The sequence below is a fragment of the Camelus bactrianus genome, chromosome 3, assembly GCF_048773025.1.
Source record: "Camelus bactrianus isolate YW-2024 breed Bactrian camel chromosome 3, ASM4877302v1, whole genome shotgun sequence".
NCBI classification, from domain to species: domain Eukaryota; kingdom Metazoa; phylum Chordata; class Mammalia; order Artiodactyla; family Camelidae; genus Camelus; species Camelus bactrianus.
The window spans coordinates 41,699,138-41,718,579 of record NC_133541.1 but is presented as its reverse complement, the minus strand read 5'-3'; the positions used below and the strand labels follow the sequence as shown (position 1 = coordinate 41,718,579).

Here is a 19,442-nt window from a genome sequence, read left to right as displayed (position 1 = left end):
GGAGATTGACTCATTCCTTAAACCTTTTGACAACTTTGATTGGAATAGGATAACCTTAGATAAAGCACTTCACAGAAGGTCATCGGTCTGCTTTGTGTGGAAGGTAACTCTGTAACAATTTGAATGGAAATGATTTTCAATTTAGTTAATGAATTTCTTTTGAGGGTTATTCCTTTGCTTCTAGCATGAAATATTGCTGGCTCGATGCCAAAGCTGTGACCCTGAGAGCAGTTAGTCACTGATACAGGAAACAGGGTATCAAAGAGTTCTTGAAGAAAAAAAATGAAAGAAAGACATTTTTGGAGGTTTAAGACGTATTCTCTATTTACAGTTTAAGAAATGGTTTACTTCGGCTCAGCAGTCTGACCTAGCAGCGTAACTGCCCATAGTAATGAATCTTTATTTCCAAAACGGCAGTTCCTTGTGTTTGGATCAGAGTCTGGCTGATTCTGGAATGCAGAGAAGGAGATAGTGTAGCATCTCTTCCTCACACTTCACACACGCACCCTGGAATCCATTGAGCCGCGTAGCTTGTGGTAGGTGGGCATAGTGAGGAAACGAGGAGGCAGATAAGCACAAAAGGGCGTGGCAGCAGGGAAGAGTGTTCTGGAAATTTGGGTGGCTTGTGTGTTGATTTATAATGTTGGAATCTGAGATCCTGGACTGGTGATCTGTGGGCCAAATGTGGCTCATAGATACACCTGGTTTAACTTGTGTGCTTTAAAAAGAAAATTTAATTGTCAGACTTTAAGAAGCAGGAAGTTCACATAAGAATTTATAGTTTTGGCTTCTTTAAAAATTAGAAAATGTGGCAGTTCTGGGCTTGAGTTTCCAGTGCTGTGGCTGTGTAATAAGTGCCTCCACTTGAAGGAGCCAGTGCTTCAGGGACGTGAACTCCAAGCTGCCTGGTCTCCAGTTCGCCCCGTTGTTCCCAGACACTGATGCCAGCTTCACTCGGCCCCCTTTGCTCACTTACTCCACTTACCTGCTCCTATAGGAAGTGGGCTTGCGGCTCCTGGTTTATGTGCTAATGGGCTGGGAGACTGACACAGCTGCTCTTTGCTGTTCCCTTTCTCCTAGATGTTTAGAAAACACCCTTGCAAGTCACTAGACTCGTTATACACTGGATCATCTAAGTCAATAGGTTGAGAGCTCCTCCTGGGTTTTTTAACCTAGAAATATCCGTAAGGTTAGGTTTTCCATTCTTGGGATCTTTTGTACAATGAGAAGAGATCCTCCGGGGCTGTGTGCATCTTTGCCTTGTTACCTCTCTGCCCTCCTGTGCTGCAGGCTTTCTCAGGGTCCTTTATCCCATGGCAGCTCTTGGGGGAAAACAGTTCTTTATTTCAGAGGCTGCCTAGTTGGTGCACTTGACCAGACAGAGGGCTCTTGCCCCCATTAGTCCACAGTTCTTGCTTGTGGTGCTCTCTGCTCTCAGGGCCCAGGGCTTATGGCCTGAGCTTTTAAAGATACAGATGGGCCAAGGTAAGGATAGGGAATCACCTCTAAATGTACTGACTACTGTCATGTCAAAATTGTTGGAATAAAGTAGAGCTATATACTTCTTAAAGATGGAAGCTTGGGGAAATGTCTAGGTATTCCCGGCTATAACTAAATGCATAAGGTATTTATAAGTGTGCTAGTAATCACTAGGATAACTGACAAAACTTGGGAAAAAATGTAAGCCCTTTCTCATACTGTTAAGCAGGATAAATTCCAGGTGGATTAGAGAATTACATTTAAAAAGTGCAAATAAAAAATAGTTGATATTTATCTGATGTCAGGGTGGTTGAAGGACTTTCTAAGCATAAAAGCAAAAGAACTCATAAAAATGCTATAGCAGTTTGGGACTCTTCATGTAGGAAAGGCCATCTTCTTGTGCATGGGTGAATCTATATCTGCCTTTAAGCGATTCACAAAGGCAGCTTGTTTACCTTTCCTTAAAAGCCTCCGGAGAAGTGGTCCCACTTACGGTGTCTCTCTTTAGGCAAGGAGTTCTTACCAATTGATTTCTTTTGGCTTAGTATAAACCTTTTCCTTTTTATACCTCTTCTCAGTGAAAATGAAACTGTGATATATATTTTTTATTCCTTGGTTGTTTGAAAACTACAGTGAACCCTTCTTGAGTCTCTTATTCTCTGATTGAACAGACATGGTCCCATTGGCCTTTCTGGGAACTCCAGGCCCTCTCAAATGTCTTCATATTTCACTTCCATTTTGAAGCTCCCACAAGGAACAGCTTATTGTTCACATTGTATACATTAGTAGAAGGATCAGATCTACTTCGCAGAAATGAATATTTGTGTTCCTAACGATCTGAAAATAGAAATCTGATGTCACCTTTGGAGAATGGGAAGGGGGTGACAAAAGTAGATGTCACACAAAACACTGAAGAACCTGTGGTCATTATGGCCATAGTGTCACCTAACGTCTAAAGTATACAACATTACACATTTCCATTGATTTTTATTTTATTTATTATTTTCTTAAGAAACAGTTGGGTTTGAGTATTAGGTTATTTATTCACTTATTCTTCCTTGATCCAGCTAAATGACGAAATGTTTCCCTGAGTGAAAAAAAAAAAGTCTCATAGATGAATTGCTTAAATAATTTGGTAGATAGTTTATTATCTTTTCATTATCTTATTATTTCACCGATGGAAACATCACCAAGCTCAGGTAACTTGGTTTGTTGACTTAGTTGTACCCACTCTGATAAATTGCTTTGCCCTTCTGGGCCTGTTTTCTCATTGATAAATGGCAGTAAAGCCTGTCATAATTATGGATATGAAAACATGAAACTGAAAGCAATGGGTAACACTTCTTTCCTAGCTTTTTTGTTTTGTTTTGAAAAGTACAAAAAATGGAAACAGTGTGTAAGTTGAAATAGGATAGTCATTTGTTGCTATCTAGCCAGTTTTTCTCTCAAATGGTAGGAAGTTTTTTTATGTAACACTGTTTGCGATAGAGCTTTATACTCTCTAATTAGGATAAGCACTATTATATTATCTGAAATGCAAGAAGCAGGTTATCTCTGAAGCCACAGAAGGTCCTTGTCATTTTCTCGAGATGAGGACAATTCAGTACTTTTATGATGTAGAGATTGTAGAAATGATGAAAGATGAAAAAGTTACCCTTTTAGCTTTTGTTTAGCAAAATGAAATGAATCCAAAATATAAAATAGTTAAAACATTGAATCTCTATGGTTATAAAATAAGGCTAGAATGCTGCTGATGTCCTTCAGAAGTTCTTAACATAGAATCTTAAAGATAACCAAGAAGCTCTTTAAAATCAGTAATACTTTTTGGTCTTGAAGAATCTACAAGTACTTGTTGAAGATGTTTCTGGAGTTCAACTGTAGACTGTCATGTGTCTTTGAAAGCTAAATTCTCTCGGAATCATTTTTTCCTGAATCCTGTAGTGTGCTATTGTCACTAAGCTTTTAATAAAGGGGGGAAAAAAGATCAGGCAATGGTCAGCAATGAAAAAGCTAGGAAATAGAAACAGCTCAAATTAAACTGTTTTGAGAATTCAAGTATTCTTACATGTATTTGAACTGAGGAAAGCTATCTATTAGCACTTCAAGATTCAAAGGCAGAACTAAAAATGAGTCCTGCTATGACATTTGAACAGATTGAAAAATAACATCCTTGGGACTGGATGCCAAGGACTTAGCGTTATAGATGTAGCAGATCTTCTCTTTGATCACATCCATACCATTCCATGGGTCACCCACTTGTTGACGATTTTCAGTTCTTATCTTCACCTCAACTCTGTCTCCTAAACTCAAGACTAGCACATCTGCCTGATTTCTGGCTGTATATTCTTGGATGTTCAATATATGAGAGCCTCGGTTCCAATTTATTGGTCCCCAAGCCATTGTTTCAGAAAGTATGTGTTGGATGTGAATTCTGTGTAGTTAAGCAGCGTTAAACAAACAAACAAACCCACAGAATACTGTACAAAATATCAGAGTGCATTATAAATAATCAGTAGATATTTTTATGAACTATTTGTTTTCAATGCCTATGTAAATTCATATGTATTATTGTGATAAAAATATATTTCTGAATTTTAGTTGTAGTAAAAATTAAAAAAAAAAAACCTGCTCTAAATTTCATCTCTACCTACCTACATAGTGAGATGATTGTGAGGATTTAATGAATGTGAAGTCTTCTCAGAAAGTATAATATTGCTCAAATATTACTAGTGATAATAGGTAATTGGGAAAGATGCTTATATTACACATGGTTTATCCTTTACATATAATTTAAAATCACATGATTTGTCCTTTGCATTTAGGTAAAAATACCTTTTACCTTTGGTTCATATTTTATAGAGTTATATTTAGTTTTTCATTCCTAATTGTCTTGGAATTAGCATTTTAAAGTGTTTTGAGAGTTTCTTCAGGGATAATCTATGTTCTGTTTTGTTCTTTTTTTAACTTTTTTTTATTGAGTTATAGTCATTTTACAATGTTGTGTCGAATTCCAGTGTACAGCACAATTTTTCAGTTATACATGAACATACATATATTCATTGTCACACTTTTTTTTTCGCTGTGAGTTACCACAAGATCTTGTATATATTTCCCTGTGCTATACAGTATAATATTATTTATCTATTCTGTTTTTATAACAAGGAAACTGGCAATAGTTTTCATTTTGAAACCTGGCTTTCATTTCGAACTCTCAGAAAAATGGTTTTGTGTGCCCTTGTCGATGTAAAAGACCTAGTTTCAAATTTAGCTACATTGAGAAATTCTCTGTTCTTTTTACTCTCTAATCCTTGCCTCAAGTTGAAGAATGCAGAATGATATTTTATTTGACTGTCTGCTTGTTGAGTGTTTGGGCATACTCTTGGAGCCAACATTTCTACTTCTATGAATTCATCCTTAGGAAATAATTGTCCACTTGGTAATATAGCATGGTATTTAGGGAGTACACGCCCTAGACTGGGTGGGCTCAAATGCCACTCTGCCACTGACTAGCTGTGTGATTTCGGCAAAGGATACAATCTCTTTAAGCTTCACTTTTCTTTATTTGTAAATGGGAATGATAGTTTTGTCTATTTCGTAGAGATTCTTGTAAAGGTTAAATGAGATACCATTACTGCTTAACCCACTATTAGATACATAACAAAATGCTTAATAAGTGTTAGCTGTTTTTTCCCTTTTTTAGGGGGGGCATTATTAGGTTTATTTATTTATTTAGATAAAAATACCTTTTTCTTCCTTCCTTCCTTCCTTCCTTCCTTCCTTCCTTCCTTCCTTCCTTCCTTCCTTCCTTCCTTCCTTCCTTCCTACCTTTCCTTCATGGAGGAACTGGAGATTGAACCCAGGACCTTGTGTATGCTAAGCCCAGGGCCTCGTGCAGGCTAAGCATGCATTCTACCACTGAGCTATACCCTCCCCGCTAATGTTAGCTACTTTCATAATCATTATACATTAGGTTTATTGTTATAAGTGTTAGCTGCTATTATTAGTTTTAAATTCTAAAGAAGGAAAAATAAGCTCCAAAACCACTATCAAGCTTAAAATTCTCTTCTGCTGCTATAGTGGAAGATCTTCTACTCAGATTCTAAAATATTTTGTGAAATCCACGTGCTTTTACAAGTGGTAGAAATCAGTCTGCTCCCATCAAGATTAATAGCACGGAAGTGCTGCAAATCTCTATTTCCTGCAAACATAGCTTCTATTTTACTTGCAATCTCTTCTAGTTTTATTTGGGATGTTTAATGATGTGATAAGCTGGAGCACAGTTAAGTATCCTTATGGCCTGATTTCCCCACTTGTCTGCAGCATCTGTGGTTCTAATACCAACGGAATTCTAGCATTGTGACTTTTTATACTATTGCCTCTTTAAACGTTCAAAAACATGAAAACAGAATGATTTATATTCACTTGCAAATTTTCTAAGTTTTCTACCAATTAATAGTTTTATGACTTCAAATTGCAGCCTTGATGTAGTTGAAAAATGCTATTAGTTTATATCCTACGTTCAATCTCTTTAAAAATATATATTTATTTAATGGTCACTAGATTTTTAAGAGTTTTTTTGGATTCCTGGACATTTTGCCAAAGGGTTACTTAAGATATAATACAATGATGATAGGTGGCTGATGGATGAACTTCCTAAACAAAATCCAAAATTAAAATGGTTTTCATCTAGAACACATATTGTAGCCAAGAAAAGTATGCCTATGAGTGTTAATACGTATACAGAGTATGGTATTAAGTAGAGAGTGTAATCTTTTAATTGATAATTAATAATTACTGACCACTTACTTTTAATACCAAATTAAAACCAAGTAGGTTTTATTGAGAGAGGATTGCTAATTATGTGTTGTTAATTATGTATGTAATGGATTCATAGGTTTGAATCTCAGCTAAAAGAAAAGTCAAAGTCTTTTAACTACTTTGGGCTTTGGTTTCTTTGTCTATAAAATGGAGCAGTATTTCCTACTCTATAGGATAGTCAAAATGATTAAATGTGAACAGATAGAATTGTTTAATATATAGTAATGGGCCAAGAAGGCACTTGGTAATGTTGTTCAGACTTCCAAGTTGGGGTGGGGGACAGGATTTTCAAAATCTCATTTGATTCATAAGCAAACAAAATAGTGATATTACGGATCTAAGTCTTTTCAGTCACTCGTGACATTTATTTAGCGTCTGTAGTGTTCCAGGCACCAGAGCAAGAAATAAAAAGTATATGCTTGCCAAAATCAAGATTTGCAGTATATAAAATCTTCCTGTGTGAATTATGTATTTTTATATTTCCAAGATCTAGCATTGCTCCTGGCATATCATACATGCCACTAAATATTTACTGAATGTTAAAGATGATTTTTGTCCCCAAGTCAGAGACTAGTTGGAACTTGAAAGGGTTGGATATGGACCAATAAATGGGTGAAAGCAGTTTCATCCATTTAGGAAGCTTGAAGATGGTTGTACCCAGAGACAAATACAGTCGAAGAGAGCACAGTATTAGAATAGCCAAGTCATACTGGGTGGGGAGGCAGGTCATGTAACATGACTGAATCAGCACACTTAGCCAAAAAAAAAAAATAGCTTAAGTGAGAGGAACAGTTATTTGACAGGTGTTATTTAGAAAGAAGCACCATTTGGCAGTGAAATGACTCTTCAGAGCATTAGTCCTGTTATTTAGAGAGTCATGAGAGTTGTGACTATGAGGTCATGCAAGGCAGTGCCCCTACTCATCCTGAGGAAATAGTACAAAGGGGAGACTTCAGGGCAGCGATGGCACATTCGTGTTCACGCTCTTGTTCTCTTGCTCTCTTGGACCTGTTAACACTGTGAGTGTTGAGGGTTAAGTTAGACTTAACCTGACAGCTCTTGGTTCACTGGGAAAGAATGCTATGAAAATTTATTTATATCTGTCAAGGGTAAGGGAGGGGGAAATGGCTGTAGTTCTTTTATATAATTGCCATCCCTAGTTGATGGTTTGTATTTCCTGTCACTTTGTGAGTGACAGTGGATCTATAAGCAGTTGGCCCAGTATGGTTGAACATATGAACATGCTTTATATAATTTTAGAAGTATATATTTTGTAAAAATATGAACATAATACAGTCAAGTAGGCTATAGGTTTTAAAAGATTAAAACCTTTTTTTTTTTCCTAAATCAGGTTTGTTACAGAAAGAGAACATGGCCATTGAAGCATTTCAGATTTGCTGCCTCCTCCTGCCCCCTGAAAATAGGAGAAAGTTACAGCTGTTGATGAGGATGATGGCAAGGATCTGCTTAAATAAGGAGATGCCACCACTCTGTGATGGCGTTGGCACCCGAACACTGGTAGGTTGATTTCTAACACCTAACAGGACTTGAGTTTTGGGGATAAAATTCACTTGAGTAAAGTTTACTAGCATGGCAACCAGAGGAAGGTACAAGGTAGGCTTACTTAAAGAGCCACCCAGACTGGTATTGTGCTTTTGGACTTAGTGACTTAAAGAACATAGTGAAAAGTGAAGAGTGAGTCAGGGTGGACTCTGAGAGTAGAGGTATCTGCTGCTTCCTGCTCACTGTACATGCAAAGAGAAGGAAGTGTGGGCAGAAAGGGAAACTGGGCTCCCAAGAAACAGCATTCTCTCCTCCAGGACAAAAAGGATGGCCCAGACTTGGTGACTATAACCAGTAGGAGAGATGCTGTATATATCATGGATTAGAGAGGGAAAAAGTGAAATATAGAGTTGGACCAGACAACTTGGAAGGAGAGAAAGAACTTTTGTTTCTCGGAGTGCGATCTAAGGGTCCATGAGTGAGGATATTTCTGAATATATTCTCAATTTTGCTTAAAAATCTAGGCTGATTTTGAATTCTACTTTGTCATGTCAGCAAGTGTTTTAAAATAGGGTTTATGTTTAATGTTACTTACTTGCAAAATTTCTTAATTTTCCTAAAAAAAATCTTAGAGCAAAGCTGATATTTCATTGGGATGTACATCCTTTCCATATGCTGGTGAACCACGGTGTATGCCTAAGAGTCCACTGGCCGCTTTTAGAGGTGTGGCGTAAGATCAGAGGACCAATCAGCGCCCGGTAGAGTGATCTTGACCTTTTTTTTGGGTGGGTGGATAGGTAGCGGGGCTAATGGACCTTTTTGAAAAGCTGAAGAAAACTTGGCACCTGTTCCCCAGAAGAATGCATTTATAAAGTTGTGCATACAATTTCAAGGCAATCACAGATCTCTTGGGATCCATAAGTCTCCAGAAAAGAGTCTTTATGTGTTTATGTGTCTTTCTCTCTACGTATATGTGAGTGAAGATAAAGTATCATCTACAGTATGCTGATGAAATGAAGTCTTATTAAACAGAATTACATGATATCATACTTGCAGGGTTTTTTTTTTAAATTGAAGTATAGTTGATATACAATACTACGTAAGTTGTAGGTGTACAATATAGTAATCCATAATTTTTAAAGGTTATACTTAATTTATAGTTACTATAAACATGGGCTATATTCCCTGTGCTGTGCAATATATCCTTGTAGCTTATTTGATACGTGATAGTTTGTACCTCTTAATCATGGGGGTACTTCCCATCCCCTTTCCTTTCCCCGCTCATAGCTACTAGTTTGTTCTCTATATTTGTGAGACTGTTTCTTTTTTGTTATATTCACTAGTTTCTTGTATTTTTTAGATTCCACATATAAGTGATATCATATAGTATTTGTCTTTCTCTGCCTGACTTATTTTATTTAAGTGCTTTTAAGTTTTGAAATAAGATATCATCAATAAAATCAATTGGAAAAGGAAAAAAAAGTCCATTCAAAGGATAGTATTAAGAATGGAGTGGAAAAAAAAAGAATGGAGTAGCTAAAATGAACTCTATGGAGGCGACTGTTATAATATTTTTTATATTTCATCACTTAGTACACTTCTTGTAGTGTCTCATGGTTTTTGGTTCAAAGATGATTGTCAAATGTACATAAAAAATCCTAGAGAAAACAGTAGTTAACTAGGAAAAACTATAATGGTTGAAGCATGCAGACTGTACTAGCAGATTTTTTTTTTTTCAAAAAAAAAAAGAATAATGAACTTAGGATATTGTTAGACTAAATGGCTATAAAGTACTTTGAACTTAAAAGTTCTGCATGATTGAAGTTGTGGTGGTGATAATAATTTTCAGAATTTGTTTAAATATGTATTTAAAACCGTCTACAACAGGGAGTGCCTTTAAAAACCTCTCAGACAGCATCTCTGCTAAGTCTCTGAGAGATGACACGCACATTTTGTTCATGCTGGTTGATGAGAAAATCAGCCTATCTGAGATGACCAGGTGTGGTCAGGAGCCAGGTAAGATGTGCGCCCTGTGCTGTGGGTCATTTCTCACTGACTAGTCACATTTGCTTTTTGCAAATTAGATTTCAGTCAGTTCAGAATAGGGAAAAAACTTTACGTGTGTTTATTTAAAAATTCAACCCCCCTCTTTTTTTTTTTTTTTTTTTTTAAGATGGTTCAGACATTTTCCCGTTGCATCTTGTGTTCCAAGGGTGAGGTGGACTTGGATGATTTATTAGCTGCTAGGCTGGTGACATTTCTGATGGACAATTTCGAGGAGATTCTGAAAGTCCCTTTGGCCTTGCAGACCTCCATAGAGGAGCGTGTAGCCCATCTACGAAGAGTCCAGGTAAAGGAAGAGATATTATCAGTCCTATACAATTGCTGGCAGAAAGTCCTGTCAGTTTGCTAGCCTTCTTGGGACTTTTTGTTACAAGTATTAAGTGAATTAATATGTACAAAGTGCTTACAACAGGGCTTGGCACATAGTAAGAACCACATGAGTTTATTATTATCTTTGAAAATTTATGGAATGGCCACTAGGTTTTGTTGTGTCAGCTAACACTACGGACTTTTGATTGTTCAGAATCTACATATACTTCCTGATGGAAAGGATTTAAATGCAGTAATGTTTTGATTCATAATAGCCCTGCGACTTAGATACATTTTTTGGGTAAGAAGGCTGAGGCACAGAGAACTTGAGTAATTTGGTCAAGGTCACAGAGCCAGCATACAGACTGATGTGGTCATTCTCCAGAATTAGTGCTCTTAACTACCTTGCCAGACTGCATTACTGTAAAACATGATGTAGTAGGGCACGGCTTTAGAGCCGTAAGGATCTGGGCCAAACTCCTGGCTCCCCTCTTTCCTGGTTGTATGGCTCTGGGCAAGTCCTTTAACCCCTCTGGATTTTAGTTTCTCTAAGTGTTAAAATGGGCCATACCTATTCTGTGAAGAGTTGTGAAGAGCAGAATACTACATTGTAAAACCGCTAGCATAAATATCTGGCATGTGGCAGATGCTTTTTGAAAGGTAGCTATTTTTATTGTTGTTGTTATTGTTTTTTCTTAACCTTTTTTTATTGATTTATAATCATTTTACAATGTTGTGTCAAATTCCAGTGTAGAGCACAATTTTTCAGTTATACATGAACATATATATATTCATTGTCACATTCCTTTCTCTGTGAGCTACTATAAGATCTTGTATATATTTCCCTGTGCTATACAGTATAATCTTTTTTATCTATTCTACAATTTTGAAATCCCAGTCTATCTCTTCCCACCCCCACCCCCTTGGCAACCACACGTCTGTATTCTGTGTCTATGAGTCTATTTCTGTTCTTTATTTATGCTTTGTTTGTTTTTTTAGATTTCACATATGAGCGATCTCATATGGTAACTTTCTTTCTCTTTCTGGCTTACTTCACTTAGAATGTTGTTGTTATTGTTATATTAAAGTGATGCAAAAGAAATGTGATGCATTACTATCATGTGAGCCCCAAAGTGGTGTTTGTATGTCAGCCTGTGGGAGCAGTGGGAGCAGAAACTTTTGGTAAAGGCAGGCAGAAGCTCTGTTTGGCTCCTTTGAATGATTGGACCTCTTTTCCCTTTTTTTTTTTTTTTTGAGTGGCTCACACATTTTCTGAGGCTCCACAATTAAGGACCAATGAACTACTACCTCCTAAAGTATTAAAGTAAATAACTGTACAACTGCTTTCAGTGTACAATTTCCAAATGAAAATAAATTTTTTCTTCCTAATTTTTGATAATTATTAACCTAATACATTAAAGGAATTTGGAAAATATAGAAAATAACACACCAGAAAATATCAGAGTAACACCAAATGTTCAGTTGGTGTCATCGTCTTTTAGCTGTTTTTCTGTTTCCCTCTGCCTCCTCCTCTCTCCCACCCTCGTTCCCTCCCTGCCTCCCTTCCTTCCTTCCCTTCTTCTTTTGTTTCTCTTTTATAACTTTCTTTTTCTTAACAACACAACAAGAAAACTTTCCCACATCATTAAATATTCTTGATTGACACAGAATGGCCACGAGCATTCTGGAGCTAAATGGTGTTTGAATTTCTGACATGCCCTTTATTGCTGTGTGACCTTGGCCTGTTACGTAACGTCTCTCTGCTTTAGCACCTGCCCCAGCATTTCCTTTCTCATCTGTACAATGGGCTAAAAATAGTTAATACTTACCTCCTAGGGCTATTTTGGGGATTGAATGTTAAGTGCTTAGAATAGTGTTTATCATGTAGTCAGTCTTCATCTGGTAGCCACTGTTGTTATTCTTATCATCATTGTTATATTATTCCACAATATCAGTATTATTGGTAACATAATATTTCATAATATGGATATACCATAATTTATATAAATAGGTTTTTTGGTTGATGTTTAGATTGTATCTGTTTTTTAAAATTATTTTGCAGGCATTATAACAGTAAATATTTTTTACAGTTTTTTTTTGGTTGATCTGTGATTATTTTCTAAGAATAAATTCTTAGGAGTGGCATTGCATGATCAAAGACCACAAATGTGTGCCAAGCATTGATTGCATATTGTCAGATTTCCCTTTAGAGTGATTGTCCTAATTTACATTCCCATCAGTCGTATTAGAAAGTGTTCATTTCTTTACACTTTTGCCTCCTTTGGTATTACTACTGACATACATACCTTCGCCATACTAATGAGTGAGAAGTATAATCTTACTGCTGTTTTGGTTTACTCTCCCACCTTCCTCTGATATTTTTATAAGCCAAACTTAAAAAATAAAAACATAAAAAAGAAAAGAAATACTTCACTGAATCTTGGCAAGGAAGTGCTGGCCATGACTCCATCACCCTACATCCTTGCTGGGTTTATGTGTGCATGTAGCAGGAGCATAGCCCCATGAGCCCTTCGCTGGCGGCTGAAGAGCAGAAGGCTGAGCGATGATGATTAATTCAACTACAGGGTCACTGATCCTGTGCTGGGGAACTGCAAGGGCCCTGGTAAAATCAGTAACTACCCCGTTGTCTGGTTACGTTTTCTCTTAGAAGTACATACTCGGTAGAATTGCCCAACAGTTCTTTGTTTTAGCGCTCAGAGCTTTTAGATCTCTGTTCTGTCACACAGGCCACTCAGCATCCCTTCCCTCCCTTCCCTATATGACATTTGGGGTGTCTCCTCTCTGAAAACCAAGTGTTACTTGGACTGTCCTAGTGAATTGTCTGGGGGCAGGTTCAGGGCTGACCCTGGCGTAGATGAACAGTGAGGTCAGCCTGGTTTTCGACACCAACCTTTTATTGACCTTGTCTGCAGCCCTCTTCCTCTTATGCCCTTTAATCATAGGTATCTAGTGTTTTTCTTGTGTCCCAGGCTTCGAGCTGTCACATTTTACCTGGGCCTCACCCTTTATTCTGGCCCTTTTCTGCTTTTTTCAGACTTCTTGCTTCAAATAAGAAAGGAAGTGTCCTGTGTATGCCCCTTTTCCTAATGGTTCTGGTCTGTCTCTCTTAGGTTGTCTCTACTTGATCTGGTAAACTTGAGGCATGGAATTTCCTTCATGTTAATAACCCTTCTTGGCAATATATTTATTTTTAACTGTGGATTCAGGAAAAAAAACATTGAAACCAAAGACATGAATGTAATAGTAGGAATTTTATCCACTGCAAAAGAACAGTAGGTGCTCTGTTTTTGAGAAGATGAACCTCTTGGACTCTGAAATTAAATATTTTTAATGGATGCTTTTATTTACAGATCTCGGTATTTTTTCCTTCCCATTTCTCCAGTCTGCCTTTTGCCCTGTGCAGTATCTGCACATTTGTTTTCTCATGTTTCACATTATTACCCAGTTTAGAGATGGGTTCAGTAAGTACTTCTCTCCACATAACAAGATGAGTTAAATTTGTGCCTCGGTCCATCCCCCAGGGAGGGAAGGTCAGATCCTCCAGATGTGAGAAGAACCCAGAGAGTTCATATTGTGTGTTTTGAATTGTTTTAGCCCACATGTTTAGTTTATGTGTAAATTTTAGCTCTGATTAGAAGAGGGTACAAAGTTTTTTGCTAATTGAAATGGCTCTTGGGTTAAAAGGGTAAAAACTCATATTTAAAATTGCAGCTTTATGTGATTTTTTTTTAACCTGAAGTTATTGAAGCACTTTTACTTTTCAATGTAGAGTTTTTCCCAAATTGAGGAACGTCATAGCATCCCTACAAGGAGATACGCTCTACTTGACCTGAACTGATTTTAGGGATTTATTTGAAAATGCGCTTTCACTAATAATCCCTTTGCCTCAGATAAAATACCCGGGAGCTGACATGGATATCACTCCGTCTGCTCCATCATTTTGCCGTCAAATTAGCCCAGAGGAATTTGAATACCAGAGAGCCTACGGCTCTCAGGAACCTCTAGCAGCCTTGTTGGAGGAAGTCGTAACAGATGCCAAACTCTCCAGCAAAGAAAAGAAGAAAAAATTGAAGCAGGTAAAAAGGATATTCTTTATAAGTCATTTCTGTTCCCTACCGTTCTTACGTTGCTTTTTTTTTTATTTTTTTATTTTTTACTCTCTATTTCAATAGATTTCATTCGAAACTCATCTGAGACACAGCAGTTTTGAAAGTACATTATTCAATTCGTGCATTAACAACTGACCGTTGTGGTCGGTTTTCGAGATCTTTATTCTCCAGGGTGGATCTTTCACCATTATTGAACTCTTCCTTCGTGGAGCTGTTCTCTCATATTTGTCCTTGGTTTTGACAAGTGGTATGATGTGAGTTAGTGGAGCAATTACTTTAAATTCAGAGAAGCTATCAAATGAGGACAGTTTCTTTTGATTTTTTTTTTTTGAAAGGCAAATCAGACTGAATCCAAGTGTAAAATGTGCAGAATTTAAAAGCCTTTGGATTTAGATAGCCAATTTCAAATTGGTATCTTGCCTCAGGCACCACTAAAAGTTTTTAGTTCCTGTTAGGCAACTGGGCTTAGGATTTCAGATAATAGTTTTCAACTCAGAATAGGTTTGTTTATCTTGACCATTTTTGAAGTATTGATTCAAGAGCAAGTGAATGGTTTCTATTTTTAAAGACTGAATCCTGCCTACCTTGATTTGTGATCCCTCCATATATGCAAGATTATACACGGAGCCCGAGAGGTCTAGACTCCCAATCATATTTTTCTCAGAGTAATTCTGGAGAAAAGTTCAGTGGTGAGGATCACAGGAAAAACATACTGCTTCTTTGTAAGCTTTGCATAAGGTAGTGCGTGTGAGAATGTTTTCTCTTCCACGTGGACAGAAGCAGGTAGGGCTGAGTTGGAGAAGCAGGGAGATGGAGAAATGCAGTTAGGCCCAAATTTTCTTTAACTGTGTAAAGTATAAGTCAGACTCCCTTGTGCATATTTAAGAAGTGAGTTCTATTTATAGTTGGCAGGGGAGAAATTTTAAGCAATGTGACTCAAATGAGAGGTTTATTTGAAGATTAGATCAAATTAAAGCTGAATTAGAGCTGTAGAAAGTGGAATCAAATGATTTAAGAAAAAGAAATGGATTCGTGTTGCAGTGAATTTATGATGTTTTCTTCTTATTCTCTTTTCTGATGGAAAGCAGTAAACATTAAAACAAAACAGAAATAGGAAAGCTTTGGAACAGAAACTCTTATTTGAAAATTAGAATGCCCAATTTTGTTGGCTCTTATCTGTTTTTTTGACCCTTCTTGGATTTTTTAATTTTATTTTTTAGTTTCAAAAATCCTATCCTGAAGTCTACCAAGAACGATTTCCTACACCAGAGAGTGAAGCGCTTCTGTTTCCTGAAAAACCTAAACCGAAACCACAGCTGCTAATGTGGGCACTAAAAAACCCCTTTCAGCCATTTCAAAGAACTAGAAGTTTCCGGATGTAATACTTCTGTGGCTGTTAGAGACCTTGGTCATTCCTGTTGTTGTGAGTAAACAGTGATGAGAGGACTATGGTTGTGGAAGAAAGTGGAGCATAAAATACAGACTACCGAATTACAGAGATTACCTGACTTCAAAAAATATCGAGCCATTATAAATATTTTCATAATACTCAGTGCTACTTTTAAAGGGTGCAAATCAATTAAAAATAATGAGACAGATATACAGTGGTGATGTTAACATGTTTATAATTATTACAGAATTTAAGGGTATTTCCATTTTTTTATTTGTTGTTTCTCATGCTGTTTATAAAATATTTGTGTGTGTGCATTCTAGTTACTGATGTCTTTGCAATTACCGAGACTTAAAAATAGTGTATATACTTGAGTAAGAAAGACACTAGGTACTGTTATTGTGATGTTATTGGCTTAATAGCCCATTGTGATTTCTCCTGTGTAAATCACTTTTCATCACTGCACAGATTCTTAATGTTATATATTACCATGGCTATTTCTTTTATTGTGGATTTGTTGGATGCTGTGACCGATTTTACTAAAGCTGGTTCTTTTATGACATATATGTTGTTAGTTGGTGCTTACTTATAAGTGAACTTGATTTTCACCTGCCTGTGGTATAATTTCAGTCTTGGCTAAAGATGGAAAATTGAACTAGATAAATTCTTTTGGTACCTTTAGCCCTGTGATTCTAAGTCAGATCTTTTGTTGTTTCATGAAAAACACAAATGGGTTAAGGGAGAGTGCTTCCTTTATAAATATATTTTCCCCAGCTTCCTCACTCTTTTGAAAGTAAATGGAATGTAAATAAATACCATTTTTTAAGACTGTACATGGTGTTTCTTTTTTGACATTTATTTAGGTCACTTAGAGAGCATCCTCAAGTGCTAAACATCAGTGCCTTGGCCTGTGTTCCCAGTGTTCTCATATCAATCATTTATTTTTATGATAAAATAAGAAGTGAGATTTGGGTTTTTGTACTGGACTTTAGGAGGTACTTTGCCCATGTCTTTTGCTTTGCTTTGCCCTCTTGCAAATAATGGTCCACTTAAATTATGGAGCAGCTGGAAGGCTTCTGAGAGTGATTACCCAAAAAGCTAAGAGCAACACTCACTCATTGGCTTGCTCTGCCCTTGGGACTGATTTTTCCTTGCACTTGAGATCTGCCCCTGCTCTTTTGTAGCAGAATGCCTCCTGCAATTGAGTCTGATTTTTGCTTCCTCAAAGATGAAATGAAGTATTCCTATCGGTTTGGGTACCACCTTGTCTTGCAAAAATAGAAAGTAATTGGAGATTTTTATTTCAGGACTTATTCTCAGCCTTGGAATTCTATTTAGAGCAAAGAATAAGTCTGCTTTCTGCTCTGTTTGTTGCCCAAGGTAGAATTTACTTCCCAGAGTCTCATTTTCTATTGCTTATTTTTGGAAATAGATGTTAATTTTTTTCTTTATTTTTTTCCCTCTAAGTTTCCTTTTTTAAGTATAGCGTATTTATGGAGATATAAAACATAACCACCACCTACATGTGAAGCTGAGGAGTGGTTAATACCAACTTTGCAAAGTGGTTGTGCCAGTTAACAGCCCACCAGCAGGGTAAAGAGTTCCTTTTGCTTAGCACCCTTCACCGAAACTCGTTATTGTCAGGGTGTGAACTGTCCGTGTGGTGCATGTATCTCATTACGGTTTTACTGTGCATTATTAATATGGCTGAAGACTTTTCCCACTTTTTTTTTTTTAACTTTTGTTCAAATCTTAATACCCACTTGTCAAGGCACACACACAGTTCAGATTTTTATTTTGCTTGTATTGAACCTATAAATCTATTTGGAGAGAATTGCTGTTTTTACAATATTTAGTCTTCTAGTCCTTGAACATGGTTTATGCTTCCATTTATTTAGAAAATGAGAAAAAATGTAAATTTCTCTGTAAAGTTTTGTAAATCCTTTATTAAATCTTAAGTTTGTTTCCAGGTATTTGATACTTAAAAAAAATGTTACTATCAAAAATTTCAAATACATGAAAAAGTAAAGATAATAGTACCCACTGCTGTTCAATAGTTATTCAACTGATAAATACCTTGATGTTTGATCCTATTGTAAATGGGGTTATTTTTAAATTTCCATTTTCTATTTGTTGCTTATCCATAGTATAAGCTGGTTTTTTTGTGCACTGATTTTTAGACAACCTTGCTAGACTTTCCCATTCATTCTAAAAATCTTGTGTTATTCTTCTGGGTTTTCTCCATTCACCATGTAATAAGAAAATGATGACACTTTTTGTTTTTCATTTCTAGGGGTGACAGCATCTATAATGTCCCCAGTGATCCCTGCCTCTTGGTATTTATGCCTTGTGTAATCTCCTCTCCTTGAGTGTGGCTTGGATCTCGTGACACACTTCTAACAAAAAGAATATGGCAAAAGGGACGGGAGGGGCTATCGCCTTTGAGGTTAGATTCCAAAGACTCCGGCTTCCATCTTGCTTGCCCTCTCTCTCTCTCCCTCTCTCCTTGGCTTGCTCTGAAGGAGGCCAGCTGCCCTCTTGTGAACTGCTCCATGGAGAGACCCATCAGACAAGGAACTGACACCTCTGCCGAATAGCCAGTGAGGCCGTGAGGTCTGCCAACAGCTGCATGAGGGATCTCGGGAGTGGAGCTTCTGACGCCAACAGCCACGTGAGGGATGTTCCAAGCGGATTCTCCCTTAGTCTAGCCTGGAGATTGAGGCAGCCTCAGCTGACACCTTGACTGCAGCCTGCCAGACCTCATTAAAGCTGTGCCTGGATTCTGGACTCACGGAAAGTATGAGGTAATAATATTTGTTGTTTTAAGCCATATAATTCTGGGGTAATTTTTTATAAAGCAATAGATTCAATACACTTTGTTCTTCCCATTTCCTCTCTCCCTCCCTGCCTCCCTCCCCACCTTCCCCCCCTTTTTTTTAACCATTGTGAAATGTCACTGTTTATCTCTACTGATGCATTTGCTTCCAATCTTTCTGTGTTCTTATATTTTAGTTTTGTTCGTTATAAACAACATATAGTTGGATTATTTATTTATTTTGAATTTTTTTTGAAAAAACGCAGTTCTGCTCATTGAGAGCTCATTACGTATTAGGCAATATGTTGAGCATTTTATACATGTGATCTCATTTAGTCTTTATGATAACCCTTATGATGTCGGCATCACAAATCTCATTTTACAGAAACAAAATTAAGTGTAAACAGTTGAGGAACTTGCCCAAGTTCACACAGAAAGTAGAGAGGGTCTGTCTGGTTGCAAAGTGTGTGCCCTTAACAAAATGTCATACGGAGGATGAACATGTGGTACAAAAGAAACATTAGAAAGGAAGTGACCAGCACATCAGTGTTTTGACTCATTCCTGCCTGGGTTTTCACCTGATCTGTTCTGGCTTCTCTGAATTCCCCCCAGATCCCGAGTTGCCATGGAAGCCACCCCATTGTGGATCTTTGTGTGCAGTGGTCTCCAAACTGACATGTGGGATGTTTATTTAAACATTATATACATATTCCACTGGATGGCATATTTCATGTGTTTTAAAACATAAGTAAAATCTAAAAAAATTTTTTAAAGAATAAGATAAACATACACGTTCTCAGGTTTTCTCACGCATCACCCCCTGGGGGAATGCATCCATTTTGGGGACTACCACTCTAGACATTTCCTAATGCTTCCTTTATCTGTACCAAGAGATCCTTTATTTTACTTTTTACTTTTTATTTTAAAAACTTTT

General features: G+C 37.0%; 1 protein-coding gene across 2 annotated transcripts in view; it reads left to right on the top strand.

Annotated features, from left to right (window-relative positions):
• Positions 1–16,526, top strand: part of DEPDC1B (DEP domain containing 1B) — a 66,864-nt gene extending 50,338 nt beyond the window's left edge. Inside the window, exons 8-11 of one of the 2 annotated variants that reach the window (XM_010966263.3) lie at positions 7,649–7,815; positions 9,974–10,150; positions 14,085–14,270; positions 15,524–16,526. In XM_010966263.3, the coding sequence (XP_010964565.1) occupies positions 7,649–7,815; positions 9,974–10,150; positions 14,085–14,270; positions 15,524–15,685 (692 nt within the window). In that variant the 3' untranslated portion in view covers positions 15,686–16,526. Of the gene's footprint in view, positions 1–7,648; positions 7,816–9,973; positions 10,151–13,963; positions 14,271–15,523 lie in introns of those variants that run through there. The other variant, XM_074358701.1, reaches the window with a different exon arrangement.
• The last annotated feature ends 2,916 nt before the right edge of the window (positions 16,527–19,442 follow it).